General features: G+C 40.1%; 1 protein-coding gene across 1 annotated transcript in view; it reads left to right on the top strand.

The window, feature by feature from the left end:
- pex14 (peroxisomal biogenesis factor 14) overlaps positions 1-10,156 on the top strand; it is a 95,183-nt gene extending 85,027 nt beyond the window's left edge. The window contains exons 8-9 of the mRNA XM_079802737.1: positions 5,920-6,011; positions 7,108-10,156. Of these exons, the coding sequence (XP_079658863.1) occupies positions 5,920-6,011; positions 7,108-7,567 (552 nt within the window). The 3' untranslated portion in view covers positions 7,568-10,156. The remainder of the gene's footprint in view (positions 1-5,919; positions 6,012-7,107) is intronic.
- Positions 10,157-18,883: the final 8,727 nt, after the last annotated feature.

Below are 18,883 nucleotides of genomic sequence, written 5' to 3'. Positions count from 1 at the left end.
CATTTTTTTTTTTTAATCGAGAGTAATCCCTTACTTTACTTTTTCAAGGGAAAGGCAATTCAATTACAGTAGTTACTTAGTAATGCTTTACACCCAACACTATTGATAAAAAATAGCTATTAAGTTCACCTGGTTTATGAAGCTACAGTGTTGAACGATAAATAATGATTTCACGTCAGTATGTGGCAGCACAAGAATGATAAAATACATAGATAAATCCACAGTTACATGCTCAATCCTTAGGGGTCGGCGGTCGCGCCGGTGCGACCAACTCTCACTTTTTTTTCTTATCAGTGCGAATAAGACTCAAAATACTCTGTCGATTTTGGTCATACATGTTAAAAATCATTCGAAACTTTTAAGTGTCTACATGTATTTGTGTACACTCACAATAAAAACATAATGTTGTGCTTTTTGCAAAATAAAGACCACAAACATCTCTCTCGATGAAGTCCATTCTGATACTTGTCAGAAAATTAACTGTACCTTAGTGAATACTCGTCACACAAATGAGACATTGTCTAAAGAAACGTTGAAATGTCAGGTTTTAAATAATGCAAATCTTTTGAGTAAAAAACAAATATTTTCTGTTTTATGTAATCTGTTTGAAAAGAAAGAGATGTCAGTCATTCGCGAATGACTCATTATCTGCTAATGCGGCCACGCCCACGGAGACCGCGTTCTATTCAAAGGCAAATTCTGACGCGGTCCATGCAAAGTCATCGCATCCGCATCAACTCGATTGATGCATTATCATTTTGTTGTACTAGCAAATAATCACTTCACTATATGAAAAAATATCACTTAAATGCACATAACATTGCTATTTCTGTATATATTTTTTTAAATATTTTTTTTAATCTAAATTAAAATATTTTAAAATGCACAACAATTATATATATATAATTTTTATAGTTGCAGAAAATAAATAAATACATATATCCATATGATTTCTAAACTCTTATTTAACTCTAATTTAAGGCAGTTTAAGAACATAGTCATTTAGCTAATGTGTGTCACGCCACCCACAGTAATAGTCAACAGTAAACGAAAGAGAAGAACGGACGGAAATATACAGAGAGTTGTGGTCTTTGTTGTTTGTCTATTGTGGCAGTGCTGATTTTGCTCTCTTTATCACATGCTAATTTAATGCATTATGGTGTCATTATCTTTCAGAAGAATTCTCCTCATGGTGATAAGGCCTTCAAATCCTTTCTGAAGACATGTGCTTATAATCTATAACAAATAGTCATCTGAGGAAAATCGCCTGCTGAAAACATTGCCAGAATGTGAAACCCTCTAAGATACAGTTTGTATCTTACAATACTGTGATAAATCATCTTGTAACGTTCTCCAAAAAGCGCTTTGGAATCGCAATCGAGGGCATGTTTTATGTCCACAGCTTGTTAAGCACATGGGTGTTTTACTGAAGCATCTGGATCCCGTAGGAAAGCATATGCAAACACATCTGGCCTGGCACAAATTGAAGTGAAAATATGAATCTCTCACTCTTCTGAAGTTTGCTAGAATTGCAGACTCACCACTACTCTCACATCCCCCAACCTTCCGCCACCCTCTTGAAGTAAACTGACTTGCCCCCAAAATGATCTATGGTTTACCTCAGACGCTCTTCTGCTAGTTCCAGAAAAAAATGCCACAAAATTGATCTATTGTTCTACACACTTTCAGTCATCATCCAGCTGTCCTAAGTCAAGTAGAAATGGCTTAAATTCTCTGTCCAATTCCAGATTGAATTAAAAAGCTTCATTTGTCACGAGTGCCTTGCTGGAAAGCAGCAGTGTGTATAAAGTATACTTCACATCAAAACGCCTATTGACAAATCATAAAGTCTACTTCATGCTGATCTTAAACTTTGTTTTGAGAGATGCGGGGCCCTGTTGTCTGAAGCCAGATAGGAAATGCGGGAAATTATTTTCAGGTCCGGAGCATGAAATTAAGGACACGTGTTACGCCTTTTGGCTGTGTATCGTTTTCAGTGTGTGGTTTTCGGAGTTGCTTTTTCAGGGTTCCTCACTCTGTGCAGAATGCGCCAAGCTTGGCAATTAAACTCTTTAATGCGGAAATGTGTATTTAACCCGAAACACATGGTGACTCCTGTTTCCTCAGCTGCTAAGTAAACTTTTCTTTTAATATATATTTTTAAAACCACACAAATGAAGTATGTTCTCTGTTGTGAGCACAGTGGGCCTTTTTCTCTGAAGCATTGGATGTTTATGCTCATATTTATGCTTGTTTTCTTTTTAATTTCAGTAGATCGTTTTCTTTTTCATTTCAGTAGATTAGCTACATACTTTGTGTTTAAATGCCATCATGCACATCATGAAACTGTTATTCAAATGCTGATTGATAAAGTCTTTGTTAACTGACTGTCAGTCAGTTGGAACTTCTAAAGAAGTGTAGTTTAATTGCATTGGCTGGTGCTGGAAATGACTTACTTTTTTCAATAGTGGTATATTATTTTATTTTGTTTATTTTTATTGCATACTTTTAAATGAATAATTCACTCCGAATGGAAATTTCCTGTCATTTACTTACCCTTATATTTTTCCAAACCAGTATGACTGACTTCCTTCTGCAGAACACAAAATAAGATATTCTTCAAATTGCTTTTTTTTCTTTGCATGCAATGTAAGATTTTTTTTAATGAACTGTCCATTTAAGAGCGGAGTCTGGCATTTTCTAAGCTAATTTTTTTCTGCGCAATGGATTTCAGTGTGGTAAACCGTTTTAGAGTAGTAGTAGACTGCTATTTACCGCTGTCTATTTTGATAACTGCATCCACCATGTGTTTATTTCCCCATTTTGTCAGTTCTTAAATCTACCCACAGCTGCATCGTATGATTTCTTTTTTTAATTTAATTGAGTGACTTTTGAGTAAATGCATGCATTTTATTTTTAGCAAGTTTTTGTGAAACTCTCATTGAATTGTTTTGTGGAGTAGAATGTGTATCTGTGATGTTTTAGAGTTCTTATTTTTCATGCTAAAGCACCTTGTTCTCCTTTGAATAACAGGCAGGATGTTGTATCTCATTCTCCACATATATAAACCATTATCATCATGACTGGTTAAGTTTAATTGCAGTGACGTTTGAATCCAACGATAGCGGTCTTTATTAGTGGCTGCTCGTGGAAGATTAGGAGCGCTTCGCTCTCTTCTTCCACTGCAGAAGGACCTGCCACTGGGAAAGTGAATAAACAGGCTCAAATAAATTGTACCAGTGTTTTCACCAGAAAACACTCCCTTGGGATTTATTTTCGAACTGATTCCACCATAAATATACATGCATTACGCGGTGGAAATAGCATCAGAGAGGGAAGCAGCAAATTAATTTGCATTCAGACATTTCTTAACTCGCCTTGTTAAGATATTATCCGTTGTTAATGCTCTGCAGTTTGCTTTAATGTATTCCTTGTCTGGCTGCTGCTTGTGGTGTAAGTATGTGCATATACCTCTCTTGTACGGTACGCTCCACCTCCTTAAATAATTACCCAGACTGTAGCGAAGCTTTGTTCACACTTAAGAGGGTGACGGACCCCGATCACACTGCACTGACCCCTCTGACTGGATGACTGCTCACACAGTCAAAGACATGCAGAGAAAGGCCTTTAGCAGCAATTAAACGGTCATCACTGAATGTGTGTGTGCGTGTTCGGCTCTCAAAATGAAGAATTGCAACCGCGGAAGTTTAAACACCGCCGGCTGAGAGGTGCTTTGTAGCCTCTGTTAAAATATTATTTAGATTTTATGTCCGAGAAGTGTAAGCTAAGCCTCCGAAGCAATTAATTTTTTTTCCCTGTTACAAAGGTAAAATGAGCAAGAGGTACATTCCAGCCTTATTATACCGGCTGCCGTGGGGAGTGTGGGATTAAGATGGCCATAATGAGGTGAGGCCTGTAATAAGAGTGTCTTCACCAGGCCTAATGCGCTCGGCTCGGATCAGATGTGGCCTCTTCGAAAATGCCACACTTATCTGAGGGCTTTAGGAGCAGAAAGGAGACAAAACCGCCGTCCCTCCCCAGCCCTCGCTGTAAATGAGTCTGATCCTTTTCAGATGTGATTCAATTAATTTACTTTAGATTTAATTACATGTGGAAGAGTCCGAGTTATCCCTCTCCTCTCGATAGGGGGCCTCTGCTTTCTAACTAGCCGCCCCCGGTGTCTCCGACGTTCTTAATTACACTTTTATTTTCCTTTTCCCCCCAGTCCTTTTTTCCACTTCCTCTTCCTGCTCTCCTTTTCTCCCCTTCGGTGGGCAGAAGAACTGGAATGAGATTATGGGGTAGACGAGGGCTGTTTGTTGTGGACGTTTCAAAGAGTGCAGCAACGGGGTTTGCTTGAGAGCCCGGGTTAATCTGTCAGAACGTTTGGAGAATTGAAATAGAAATGTATAGGTGCTACAAATCTCTTTTTCCCTTTTCTCTTGAAGAGGGTTTCCTTTCTTAAATTGACATTACCAACCACCTGTCTATTTGGAGAGAAAAAAATGATGGATGGATTTTTTTGGGGCTTTTTTTTCTCTTTTGAATTAATTTGCTATTCAAATGTTTGCTGGCCACTTCAATTGGCCATCACTCCCTTCAGCAATTCATCCCATGGCAAGCAGTTAGTGATAAGGCTTCTTTTAATAAAAACCTCTCTGACTTGATGAATACTTCCATTGTTGTGCCAGAGACCTCTTATCAAACACCTCTGTCCTGCTCAAATCAGCAGTCTGCAATATGGAAAAATATGTAAAAATGGCATGATTAATTCCCTTAGCCTTTTTTCTGAAAGATCCTGACCTTATGGGTGGAGACTACCTGTTGGAACTTGTCACTTTAGCTGTGGTTTGATATCATGACTTTACGGACATTCACGGTCTCATATTGGCAGTTTGAATGCATCAGATTGTTTTTTTTTCTTTATTGAGTAACACTGACAAATCAAATTAGAAAAAGTAACAACAGATCGCTGACATTTTTTAAATTTTTGTGACATTTGTGAACGGGTTTTGGTAAATAAGTCCAGATATGACAGAATTTTACATTCTAGGACCGATCTTCACCTTTAAAGCCTTAACAAAACCATGTTTAAAGTCAGTTTTGTAACCTTAGGTTAGGTACCGTTTGAAAAGATAACTAGGATTGTATGTAAAGGGTTTTTCACACTGCGCTTAACCCTGGGTTATCGTCATTCAAAAAACCAATTTAAACCCTGGGTAAAGGAACGTTTCACACTTGTAATTTAGAAGCGGGATTAGCACCATTTGCGGTGCCAAACTTGTACAGTGTAGAACGATGCTTAGCAACAGACAACCAATTGTGTGCATATTTGCATGCTTTGGACCGTCACGGAAACACTGCACATTACATATGAGCAGTAAATTCAACGTTTGAGAGGAAAAATGTCCAATGCTGACAGAAAATGTGAAACCGTTTCATTCTTCTCTTTATATTCCAAAGTATCCATTCAGTATAAACTTGATATTACAGTCGGCAATACAAGGATGCGCAATGATAGAGTTTCTATGTAAACAGGTCGCGCGCTGCGTTCATCCAAACCATGACACTGACCCCGCAAATATGCAAATAAGAACATTAACCCAGGGTTTAGGAATGTGAACGTCAGTTTATAAATAGCCAGGATTAATTGTTAACCCCGGGTAAATTATGAGCAGTGTGAAACATGAGCAGTGTGAAGCAAGATAACCCAGGGTCTAAAATGACCCAGGGTTAACTATTTCAAGTGTGAAAAGCCCTTAAGTGGGTTAAGAATTATCATTGGTTTCAAGTGGTAGGTAGGAGTAGTCCCAGTGGCTAGTAGCCCATAGTAGTAAATAATAATTACATTTGTTTTCAGAACACAAATGATGATGATGATAATGATTTGATTTTTTTTGTCTTTTTTTCTCTCTTCAGGCCTCATCTTCCACCAACCGCATGCTGGAGTCTCAGAGCATCAGTGAACTCAAGGCTGAGATTGTGTCTCTTAAGGGTCTTCTTCTCAGCAGGTAACTATTTTCAATGATTAATCAGCTATACCAGTAAACAATAACACTAGAACTTAGTCATAATAGACACCATATTTGATTTGACAGGGACGATAATGAGACTCTGAGGGACGTTAATTCAAAATGTTGTGTATGTAGGTATCAATCTTAAAGCTGATGCAGCATTAAAAATGTCCACAAAAAAAGTGAAAATTAGATGGAACTAGTAAACTAGTTAATTAAATGTGGCGTCTACTCTAAGGTCTGCCATTAATCTGCGGTTACAGATATCTTTACTTTACAGAGTGCTCAAAACAGCCTAAAGAGGCCTCTAGTAGTTGTTCCAACATGCAAGTTTTGTATTATCACTATGTAAATGAGCGGAGCTTGGGACGGTTCGGCAGATAAATGTGTCTGAAATGGTTTGATCTGTATGTGTCATATCGTTCTCTTCACCGGGGCATGTAGCTGGAACCAGCTCATTACTGGTTAATGAGGCCTGATGCATTCAACAGGTTTCCTCAATGCCCCAAGATGGATCTTCCCTCACTTTCATTAATGTTTACTTGATTATGTATGTATCATGCAAATTGAGATCTAAGTAATCTCATACATCTGAAATACACAGATAAAAGCTTTCATTTGTCTGTTGTTTCACTCTCATTAAACATTTTAAGCTGTAATTACCTTTTTCTTCCAGTGTCTGAATGTTTTATCTGGTCGACCTTCTCGAGATGCGAGATCTTTGCTGTAAATACAAACCAAGCTCGCCATCTGCTCAACTTGTTGCCTCGTATTCAAATATAACAAAACCACCCTGACAGTACATATCTGAAGTTGCTTTTGAATTTATTTTACCTTTGTTGTGAAGACACAACAAGAAGCTTTGTTTTGAATCTGATGCCAGGTGTGGCGTACATATGGACGTAATCTCTCATGTACTTCCATACCTGCAAATCTGCGTGTGTTTCCAAAGCACAATAGCTGGACTTGCGTGTGTGCATATTTGAGTCAGAATCAAGCCTGAGGCACAATATGCACTCTTTTGTGAGAGATTTCAGAAAACAGTTTGAAGAAAACACTTGTAATTTTCTATTCACGTCCTCTTTCTTCTCAGGAGACAGTTCCCCGCTTCACCTTCCGTTCCCAAAATCCCATCCTGGCAAATCCCTCTCAAACCGGGCTCATTGTCCAACCCGCCCTCCGTCAACCACACCAACAGCAGCAGCGACATCTCTCCTGTCAGCAACGAATCGGCCAACTCCTCCCCCGTCAAAGAGGGCAACAGCTCCCAGGCCACCCCGTCCGGCTCACACTGCCTGAACGGAGACGTGGGCCTGGGCTCAATTCTCCCTCTGGACCTGAAAGACCAGGTCCGCATGGAAGTTCAAGGGGAGGAGGAAAAGAAAGAGAACGACGAGGAAGAAGACGAGGATGATGACGTGACCCATGTGGATGAGGAAGACCACCTGAGCGTGCAGACAGAGGACAGGAGAGGAGGCGACGGACAGATAAACGAGCAGGTGGAGAAACTGCGGCGTCCAGAGGGGGCGAGTAACGAGAGTGAGGTTGATTAGAGAGCAACCCGCGACCGGACTTTATCCGCCCAATCACCTGTTCCCAGGCTTCCTGAGAGTTAATTTAAGTCCAGATATCACACTCTAGTTGCATTAAAATGGCTACCGTGATCACCATTTAACACTGTACGAGAGCGGCAGCTGAGGTGGATTATGTTCCTTTCACTGCAGTTCTTTACCCTTTTGACTTTTCAACATGCAAACCAGACTGTCGGCACAAACCGTCTGCATGCCTGAACAAGCACAGCGACAGACATTTTTGGAAAGACGACGAGAGAATTATGACTTTTCTTTAGCAGTCAGTCAGTCCATACATTTCCCCTAAATGCTAGCTAGCTCTTTTCATGCTTCAAAAAAAGCCTGTTTAAGCGTAACTTCGAGTCAATACAATCGTGAACAATTGCAGTGTAGGGACTATAGCAACAAATTAGAGGTACCAAAGAATCAGAAAGTTGGCTCTCTTGTCATCTGAGGCCGTTGGATTCGTTTCTATGTCATTTCACGCAGTCCTAACACTGTTGGATCAGCGTATTCTTTGTGGACCTTGCTATAGACATTGTACTCTGTCGTAGTGAACAAATTTCTTCAAACGTTTGAGATGGTGTAGTACACGGGGCTGCAGCAGTCTGTGTAACAACGAGGCCTTGTATTTTGTGAACAGAGTGCTGGCGGATTTGAGATTTCTGTGGAAGAAAGAAAGAGAGGGAGGGAGGGAGGGAAAACATGTATGAGAACACAGACAATGAGGCGAAAGAGAAATGTGTTTGTCTCGGTCGTATCTCTCCAGTCTCCAGCAGGGTAGCTGATTTGGTTTATGAAGTATGTTAATAATCAAATGATCGACAAATAACAGATGTATTAGTTCATGCGGCTTGAAATGTCAAGGAGGCTAAAATCGGAAATCTAATACTGAAAGCCTGTTATATTGTATTATATTACATGACAAACCCTCCAGTCCAAATTATATAGGCCTCCTGCAGTGAATAATCTTAACATGAAACGGTGCTGGGGTTTTGTAATTAAACTGTGTAAAACAATGGATGCTTCAGCAGAGGTGCTGACAGTTGTGCTTTTCTCTTTGGGGGCTTTTCTCTCAGAAAGTCCTGAGAGGATGAAAAAAAAAGCCGAAAAAAAAAAAATTCCCCTGTGATGCAAATGGAGAGTAACGTATGAATATTTAACTAATGAAATTACTCACTCACCAGCTGATGAGAAACAAAGCTAGAGAGATCCTGGAGTGAGAACTAGAGTCTCAGATCCATTGTGACATTTTCACTTTTAACAAATGACCTTCAGAGTTAACCGGATTACAGCGCAGCCAGGTGAATTGTGGGTCTGTGGCGGCACAATGAGAGAGCGCAACCTGTCTGGCCATGTTTGTATGTTTTCTTACTTCCTAGATTAGGGATGACTTAACACTAACCCGCACAAGAATAGAAAAACCCTGTGTGTGTGTTTGTTTGATGTGCAGTGACTGTTTTTGTTTTTCTCAAATTTGGCCGTTGATTTGAAAAGCTAAAAATCCAAATATGAAGTGAATGTTAGAGGAATAGTTCAGCCAAAAAATGTAAATACAAAAATCTCTCATATCTTTTCAAACCTTTATGCTGTTTCTTTTCTTCTTCTGTGGAATACAAAAGGATACATTTTGAACAATCACATCTTTTGCATAAGACCACAGTTCAATTTTGGAATTCAACAGATGTGGTGGTCAAAAAATACGGCCAGAGCGGTTCTCGAAGTTCTCGAGACAAATCATTCAGATCTGCATCTTATATTGGAGCTTAACAGCTGTGGCCACTTTACATGAACTGTCTCTTAACACTGGAAAAACTTACAGGAAGACTCTTCAAAATATAACATTTTTGTTCCACAGAAGAAAGGCTGATTGGAATGACATGAGAGTGAAAATAAACATTATGTTTTGGGTGAACTTTTCTTTTAAGGGAATCGGTGAAGTCCATTTGATCCTGACGGTAAATTGCATTGGATCGGTGTCAGAAGTGGCATTGCACAGTTACAGATGGTTAGCTATAGGGATAGTTAGCTAGGAAGGAAGGAAGACCATCGACTTCAGAATGAGACCGAGCTTTAGTGTGAGTGTGTGTGCATGGACCAGTTTTGCTTAAAACCACATTCAGGAGCTCCTGCATCTGGCAGGTTGTTTCTGGTAGGGTGGCGGCAGAGGCCTTCAAACAACTTTGTTTGCAAATTTTAGCTAATCATTGTAAAGCCGCTGTGAGGGCTACTGAATTAATCCTGATAAAAGCCACAGATTCAGTGCCTATGTCTGTTTTAAGATGACATTCTCCTCTCCAACTGTGTTTTTACAACCGTTTTGGTAGAAATCCACATCCTGCTGCTCCGTTTCAGCAATTCAGATTAGGGATTTAAGCATTTGTTGAATTGAGAGGGGGAGAGAGATAATGTGCGTGTGTTGGATCGGTTTTATACGCAAGTTTAAGTCAAAGGTCTGTACCAGTTTGTCTGATCTGCGCAGTGTTGATGTATGTTGATGTTGACACCCTGCTGGTATTTGTCTCAGAGAAATTCTGGATGTACATAATTGTAATAAATTTGATTTAACACAAATATCCTTGTTTCAACTGTTGATTTTTTTTAATATTTGTAACAATGTAACTTTGGTATCATAGTTTCATTGTGACAAAAAAGACAACATAAAAATGTTTACTGTAAATATCAGAAAGGCAGTGAAACTGCTATCCGCTTGTTCATTCGTGACGTAAGGAACGCTGTTTCTGGGTCCAAGCCTCAACTCGTTTCACTTGAGAATGCCATCGACGGCCGTTTATGAGCGCTATTTATTCATATTAAACACCAAACATTTTAAAAAGTTAAACATTTTAAATACTTACAGCCTACACAACAGTCTCTGTGCTCACAGCGTCACAGACATAAATATTTTAACGAATTATAAAAGATAAATCACTGTCTGGCCATCTGGAATTTAAAGGTTATGATTATAATTTTTTTTTTTAGTATTACACCACATTGTGTGTGTATATTAGCACCATTTGTTGTTTTTCTTCTGGTATGAGATAGAGCGTTTGGACCCGGAAGCGCTGCCACATGGCGTCAGACTTAACAACTGGATAGTATATCCATTAACGAAATATCCATTATTATGAATGATTTGTATATAATACATTTGTTTGTTTGTTGTGTTGGAACAGGTGCCTTCCTGATCCAGCATCGGCAAAAAGGCCAATAAAAATACATGAATTCATATGCATTTCAATTGACATAAATACAAATGATTAAATGTAAATTATTTACATATTTTTTATATATCATTTGCATAAGTAACAAAGCGATGTTCAGCAACCTATAAGAAAATGTGGATAAAGTTTGTGCAGCATTAACTAAGGACTTCATCTTACTCTAAATTTCACATTATATCAGCATTCTCCTTGGCATTTTCAGTGGACTCTATTAAGTGAATTTCAGTCGATAAACCTTGATCTTAAAGCAGCGCTGTTTAAAAAATGTAAAAAAGGGCCCTATTCCACTGTAGTAAGCAATACAAATATTCCAGTGCATTATCAAGTTTATGAATTTAATTTGTCTGTCAAGGTCTAAATGATCAATAGCCTTGCACATATTGATGTGGTGTATAAACTTCTCAAAGGTTCGATACCGCATCCCTTTGTAATCCATTAACCTCTCCCCGGAGTTCAGGCCAGGCTCAGATTTATAGGGGCTGCTGTAATAAATGCACTTGTACATCATTTAGTGTCTTATGGGACAAGCAGTGCATTCCTGCCCAGAAAGCCTCCTCCATCCCAATCTCCAACTCTTTAGAGTGGTAGGTGACACTCATTTTGTCCCAACATGACTCATAGTAACAGGCTAAGATGTTAGAAAGCTGGAGTAGGGAACACAGGGAGGCTGGTGTCTGTATATCTTTCCGTGATGATGAAAAGAAAGGGGTTTATATAGACGCTGAAGGTGTCTGCCCTGCTTTTGCAGAGACTCGGGAGCTTCAACCTCATCATTCGGCTTTACTAAACGGAGTGCGCTCAATAGGCTGCTGCTGTATTGATGTGTGCTGAACTCCATTGTTCTCCTGAACTGAGCACTCAGCAGGTTAGAGGGCTGAGTGTCTCCTTGGATCAATGCAAGGGTTGTTAGCCCTTCCTGCCCCAGGAGGTTCACTGCACACAGCCTGCGCTCACAGCCCGGGGTCTCATGGAGGAATTGCAATAGGGACGCCACATCACCACAAGTACCAATCGTGATTGTCTTTTGCCATCCGTAGCTTAAAAAGGCAAGAAAAAGAAACCAATTTCAACACTACTCAAATGACATTTAATTTAAATGTTCTGATATGTGTACTTAATTTATTTGATAAAAATAAATGTAAAATTTAAAATAAATTAGAAATGTATGTATGTATGTATGTATGTATGTATATATATATATATATATATATATATATATATATATATATATTCTCTCATATGTGTGTGTATATGTATATACAGTGAGGAAAATAAGTATTTGAACACCCTGCTATTTTGCAAGTTCTCCCACTTAGAAATCATGGAGGGGTGTGAAATTGTCATTGTAGGTGCATGTCCACTGTGAGGGACATAATCTAAAAAAAAAATTCCAGAAATCACAATGTATGATTTTTTAACTATTTATTTGTATGAAACAGCTGCAAATAAGTATTTGAACACCTGAGAAAATCAATGTTAATATTTGGTACAGTAGCCTTTGTTTGCAATTACAGAGGTCAAACGTTTCCTGTAGTTTTTCACCAGGTTTGCACACACTGCAGGAGGGATTTTGGCCCACTCCTCCACACAGATCTTCTCTAGATCAGTCAGGTTTCTGGCCTGTCGCTGAGAAACACGGAGTTTGAGTTCCCTCCAAAGATTCTCTATTGGGTTTAGGTCTGGAGACTGGCTAGGCCACGCCAGAACCTTGATATGCTTCTTACAGAGCCACTCCTTGGTTATCCTGGCTGTGTGCTTCGGGTCATTGTCATGTTGGAAGACCCAGCCTCGACCCATCTTCAATGCTCTAACTGAGGGAAGGAGGTTGTTCCCCAAAATCTCACAATACATGGCCCCGGTCATATATATATATATATATATATATATATATATATATATATATATATATATATATATATATATATATATATATATATATATATATATATATATATATATATATATATATATATATATAGACACAGAATTGTGTGATAAACTCGCAATTGTGTGTTGTAAAGTCAGAATTGCGAGATATAAAATCGCAGTTGCGTGTTATAAAGTCAGAATTGCGTGCTATAAAGTTGCAGTTGCGTGTTTGTGAGGAAAAGAAGTGAGATGATAAACTAAATTCTGAGAATCTTTTTTTCCCCCAGAATTGGACTTTAAAACTCACAATTCCAAGTTTATACATCACAATTGTGAGAAAAGAATTCAGAATTGTGAGATATAAACTCGCAATTGAGAGAAAAAAATTTCAGTTATAAAATCAGGATTGCAACTTTATATCACTCAATTCTGAGATAAAAAGTCATAATTATCCTTTAAAATGTTTTATTCTCTGGTGGAAACAATCTTCCATAGGGTTGGGAAACTTGCATTTGAAAAAAACTTAATGCGAGATGTGCTACAATAAAACTAAAGAAACACTTTTAACCCCATAAATGTTACTCTCATCACTGCAGTGCTGTCGTAAAGTGAAATTAGAACACCTTTTAAAGATACCAGGCTATGCCAGTCATACCCATCTTTATTTTTAACAATAGCACAGCAGGTGCCCCATTAAAGCAGTATCCCTGGACACAATCCCAGTCGCCGGGGCAGAAAACCTCTCCAAGTTCTCTCAGCTTTGCATGAGAAAGGTCAAGCCTAATTCTACAGGGATGGACCGGAGGGGTGACTTCCTCCTTCCGTCTCAGATAAGATAAGCAGGAGCGCACGCAGTGCTGCATGTGTAGGAGGGAGCCTGTTTGATGTTGTGCTAATGTGGGTCCAGACCTCTGGAACACCACTGGGTATCCTACACTCAAAGGGAATCCGCTGATGGACAGATGGTATCACGCACTACAGGACACTCACGCTCTATGCTGCTGGAAGTTGGTGACTTGCTATGTTGCGCTTCAATCTGCAAAGCAGTTTGGTTTCCATCATGGTCCTGCAAGTAGCTTGGGCACACATATCTTTATTTTAAGCAACAAGGGTAATTTGCCAACAACAAAAAAAAAAAAATGCTTATTGGCTTATTCAGTACCAATAAATGACTTCCTGTCAGTTTTTGCCTCAATATTTGAAATAAAATCACAAAAAAAGTAATATAAAGTTGCGGTCACATTAGCAAAATATAATGCGGGGAAAAGGCCAAATGTTGTAGCAATGTCTGAAGCACACAAAAAAATGCTACACTTCAAGGTGTCCTTATTACAGTGTAATTATACATTTAAATAATATGAATTACCAACATGTACTTACAATAGGCATAGGGTTAGGATTAGGGTTAGTTAATTATGCATAATTTACTGTTATTACTATAGCAAGTAGAAGAGAAATAAAGTGTTCCCCTCAAAAAAAAGCTGATTTCTTGAACCCGGGGGTAAATATTTAACATAAAATTCTCACTTGCTCGTGTTTCTCCCCAGGAAAATTGACAGAACATCTGTAAATGTCATCTCGCTTTGAATCTCTATTTGTGTTGTAGGGCGAAACGTATTTCAAGCTGAATGTGATGGCCTGGTATAAAAGGACCACACTTCTGGGAGCTTGAGTTAAGGTGAAAATGGGCCAAGGTCGCATGAGACCGCCTGCATAAGACCTTAGTGGGCTAAACCCAAGTGCAACAAAGCCGCATAGTCATAAAGCACTTTGTCATCACTTATATGATTGTTCAATCGAGCAGGATTGCATTTCGCCCCGCTGTGTGGCTGCTGTCACTTGATGTTCCTCTGGCCCTGTTTCAACTCTAAATGGAACAAATACCCGCCTCATGCGGCAAGCGATGTGGCTCTGGTGGTTCAAACTGTGAGGTACCAAGGGTGGGGTATGAAAAACAGAAAGAGAGAGGAAAACAATAGCATGGTGTGGAAGAGAAGAATAAATCTCCGGGGAGCTGAGAGGGCCATGGAAGTGGTAATACTGGAGACAATATTTATGAATTGGCCTGTAATGAGCCATCAGCGGCATGGCGGATATGAGTGCTCCACCGGAGAAAAATGCCCTTGTCCTACACAGACCAGGGAGAGCATCCGTGTTATAGTGGGTAGAATGGATTATCTGGGGGTGCTTGTCGGCTTGTTGAGGGCTCGGGACTGCAGGCGGTGACGGGGCAACAGGTGCGGCCCTTGCCGAAGCTTGCAAATTAGACAAATCGCATACACCCTTGCATGCGCAGCACCTGAAAGACGCCGCAGGCTCTGAGGAGGAAGTGAAAGCGAAGGTCGGCCTGGTGCTGACTCTCCGTTCGGTCGTCTTTCCTTATCACAGTCTTTCTCTGTGGTTTGCTTTCCACATGCAAATGCAGACTACAACCCTGGGAGGATGTGCTGGATGACACCGACATGCTACAAAGCCTGTGTGCTGCTGCCTAAACCAACAGAGCTGCTTTTAGCTTCGAGCAGAGAGTTTATGCCTTAATTAAGACGATGAATACCACTGCTAACTTCCTCATCACAGTACCTGTGTAATTACACCAGCTCTGCTATATCCTGAAGCTCAGCTCTTAATGACTGTGGAATAAGTAAGATGTCTGATGCCTGGAGAAATAACTAAGTCTCTTGTACAGCTGGAGGGTTGCTCTGTCATTAACGTGTTTATTAAAGACTGTTTAGAAATGTGCTGCTTGCATAAAATGCTGTGTGCTTTGAAACCGTGCTAAAATGTTGTTAGAAACAATGAAGCCATTAAGAGAGCCAATATGAGGTCAGAAATGCTGTTTCATACAGCTTTCATGCAGCCTGACTCCGCCCTCCTACGTACTTACGCTCAATTTTAATTTTCCTTCGGTGCTCCGTCTGGGATTGCGGTATATTCTCTGGTGTTCTCCGGTCAAATTTGAACCGATCCAATCAGCGAACGGAGTGGCTGAGAACGATGACGTTGATGTCGTGCGCTAGTTTGAGATGACGTGCGTCTCGACCAAACGTTAGCGATTAGTTATGGCAGATCCAAAATGGCTCTGGGCAGATCCAATAGTTTTAAACTTCAACAGAGTTCCCGCCTTCAAGGAAGTTGAGAGAGGCCAGACTCTCTGTACAAATGAAATGTACGAGAGTCTGGTAGGACCAGGCTAGCTTTCATGACCCTCAAATGTGGATTTTCTCTTATACTTTGTTTGGATATGTATCCCGCCGCGTTCAAACCAGATGCAACGTCGTTCGGTTTCTATTTCTGTTGCATTGTCTTTGTAGCACTGCCCACTACATAACCTCGTTAGTTCAAAATCCTGCAATCACACAACTGTACATTAAACATCAAATATCTTCTGATTGGCTGTGATAGTGTGGCAAAGCTCAGCGGTTTCGTGTTTAGTGTTGGACAGACACATTGGTTGTTGCTGGAAACGTGTCAAAGACTGTTAGTCTCACAAGCCAATGTTTGGACCATCCAAATTAAATTTGGCTCATATTTTAATCATGGTCCTTCTGAATGACGTTTAACTATCATACTTCACTGGAGTTTGTGTCGTTTAGAGGATAGTATTACAAGAGGATGTGTCAAAAGTAAAGTTAAAGCAAACTTATCTCTTTACATTCAACTATCTGCCACAAATTCTTAAATGACTTTGTTTTCATGTCATGTACAGACTTTTTCCCTCCACACGCAATAGGGTATGATACACTATATTGCCAAAAGTATTGGGACACCCCTCCAAATCATTGAATTCAGGTGTTCCAATCACTTCCATGGCTATAGGTATACCAAGCATCTAGGCATGCAGACTGCTTCTACAAACATTTGTGAAAGAATGGGTCTCTCTCAGGAGCTCAGTGAATTCAAGCGTGGTACCGTGATTGGTTGCCACCTGTGCAATAAGTTCATTCGTCAAATTTCCTCACTACAAAATATTCCACGGTCAACTGTTAAGGCTGATTTATACTTCTGTGTCAGACCTACGCCGCATCCTCTACGCCGCAAGTTGCGCGTTGGTTTTCATTTATACTTCTGCGTTGTTGTTTGCAATGTGCAAACACACATGCAGACCGCTCGTGGGCAGTGTCCACGGGCATGTTGATGTTGTAACCCACAGTATCAAGAAAAGCAGAAGAAGCAGCAGCTTGTTTGTGTACATTGTCGGAGTTGCAGCAGCAGCGGCCGTTCTTGCAGCTTGAGTTGTATCTAATACAAATTAAGCATCTCTAGTTGATTAGTAGAGTTAAATAAGAGGCGATCTGGCGCTGGAATGTATTTTTGAAATCATGCAGAGTTCTCGTGGCCGCTGTTTTCAGTATCGGTGGCTCGTGCACAGACAAGCGTTCAATTGCTGTTGCGGAGACTTTATTCACGAAATGCACCCTAATGTGTCCCTGTTCTGGATATACAATCACTGATTAACATCTTTGGTTTTAATGAGAAAATAAATAAACTTTACTCAGCGGATCTATGTATTTATTCACTAACATAAAGAATCTCTGGACTACAAAATATTGTTTTATATAGCAGATGTAAGGATGAAACTATCATCCCATTTCTGGACACACACACTCCTATCGCAGATTTTTTAATTTATTTATTGACCTGAGGGAGGGGTTCTGGAAGACCAATCACAGCGCTTGCGGTCCGCGTAGAATTGATGGAAAAGGTGCACATCAGGGTACGTCGTAGGCTACGCGTGGCTATGGCATACATTCGACGCAGAAGTATAAATTGGGCTTTAGTGGTATTATAACAAAGTGGAAGCAACAACAGCAACTCAGCCACGAAGTGGTAGGCCACATAAAATCACAGAGCGGGGTCAGTGTGCAGAAGTCGCCAACTTTCTGCAGAATCAATAGCTACAGACCTTGTGTGGCCTTCAGATTAGCTCAAGAACAGTGCGTAGAGATTTTCATGGAATGGGTTTCCATGGCCGAGCAGCCTCATCCAAGCATTACATCACCAAGTGCAATGCAAAGCATTGGATGCAGTGGTGTAAAGCACTCCGCCACTGGACTCAAAAGCAGTGGAGACTTGTTCTCTGGAGTGACGAATCACGCTTCTCTGTCTGGCAGTCCGATGGACGAGTCTGGGTTTGGCGGTTGCCAGGAGAATAGTACTTGCCTGACTGCATTGTGCCAAGTCAAAAGTTCAAAGTGGAGGGGGATTGTGGTGTGCGGTTGTTTTTCAGGGGTTGGGCTTGGCCCCTTAGTTCCAGTGAAAGAAACTCTTAATGCTTCAACATACCAAGACATTTTGGATAATTTCATGCTCCCAATTTGTGGGAACAGTTTGGGGTTGGCCCATTCCTGTACCAACATGACTGCGCACCAGTGCACAAAGCAAGGTCCATAAAGACATGGATGAGCGAGTTTGGTGTGGAGGAACTTGACTGGCCTGCACAGAGTCCTGACCTCAGCCCGATAGAACACCTTTGGCATGAATTAGAGTGGAGACTGTCCAACATCAGTGCCTGACCTCACAAATGCCCTTCTAAAAGAAAGGCAAGGCAAGGCAAGTTTATTTGTATAGCACATTTCATACACAGTGGCAATTCAAAGTGCTTTACACAGGTTAAAAAATGGTCAAAAATTCTCATAAACACACTCCTAAACCTTAAGGAAAGCCTTCCCAGAAGAGTTGAAGCTTTTATAGCTGGTGGGCCAACTCCATATTAAACCCTACGGATTAAGAAGGAGATGTCATTAAAGTTAATGTGCATGTAAAGGCAGGCGTCCCAAAACTTTTGGCAATATAGTGTACATTACAGCTGTTAATATACACTGCCTGGCCAAAAAACTAAAGTTGCTGTTTAGATGTAAATAGGCAAATGCTTATAATGAGTCTATGAATAGAGCATTATTGCAGTGATTATTATGTTTCTAGCATGTTATATGTTTGGCATTAGTTCTTCTAACCCTAATTGATGGAATGTGTTGCTTTTCATTTCTTAAACACATCATGTCCATGTTCCAGGATGACAATGTCAAGATTCATCAGGCTCAAATTGTTAAAGAATGGTTGGGAGGGAGCATGAAGAATCATTTTCACACATGAATTGGCACTTCTTGAGTCCAGACCTTAACTTCATTGAAAGTCTTGTGCTGGAGCAGACTTTACAGAGTGCTTGACTCTTGCATTGTCAATTCAAGATCTTAACCAAAAATGT

Source organism: Gobio gobio (assembly GCF_949357685.1).
Source record: "Gobio gobio genome assembly, chromosome: 21".
Taxonomy (NCBI): domain Eukaryota; kingdom Metazoa; phylum Chordata; class Actinopteri; order Cypriniformes; family Gobionidae; genus Gobio; species Gobio gobio.
Note: the sequence above shows the minus strand (reverse complement) of the source record. Positions and strands in the feature narration are given on the sequence as shown.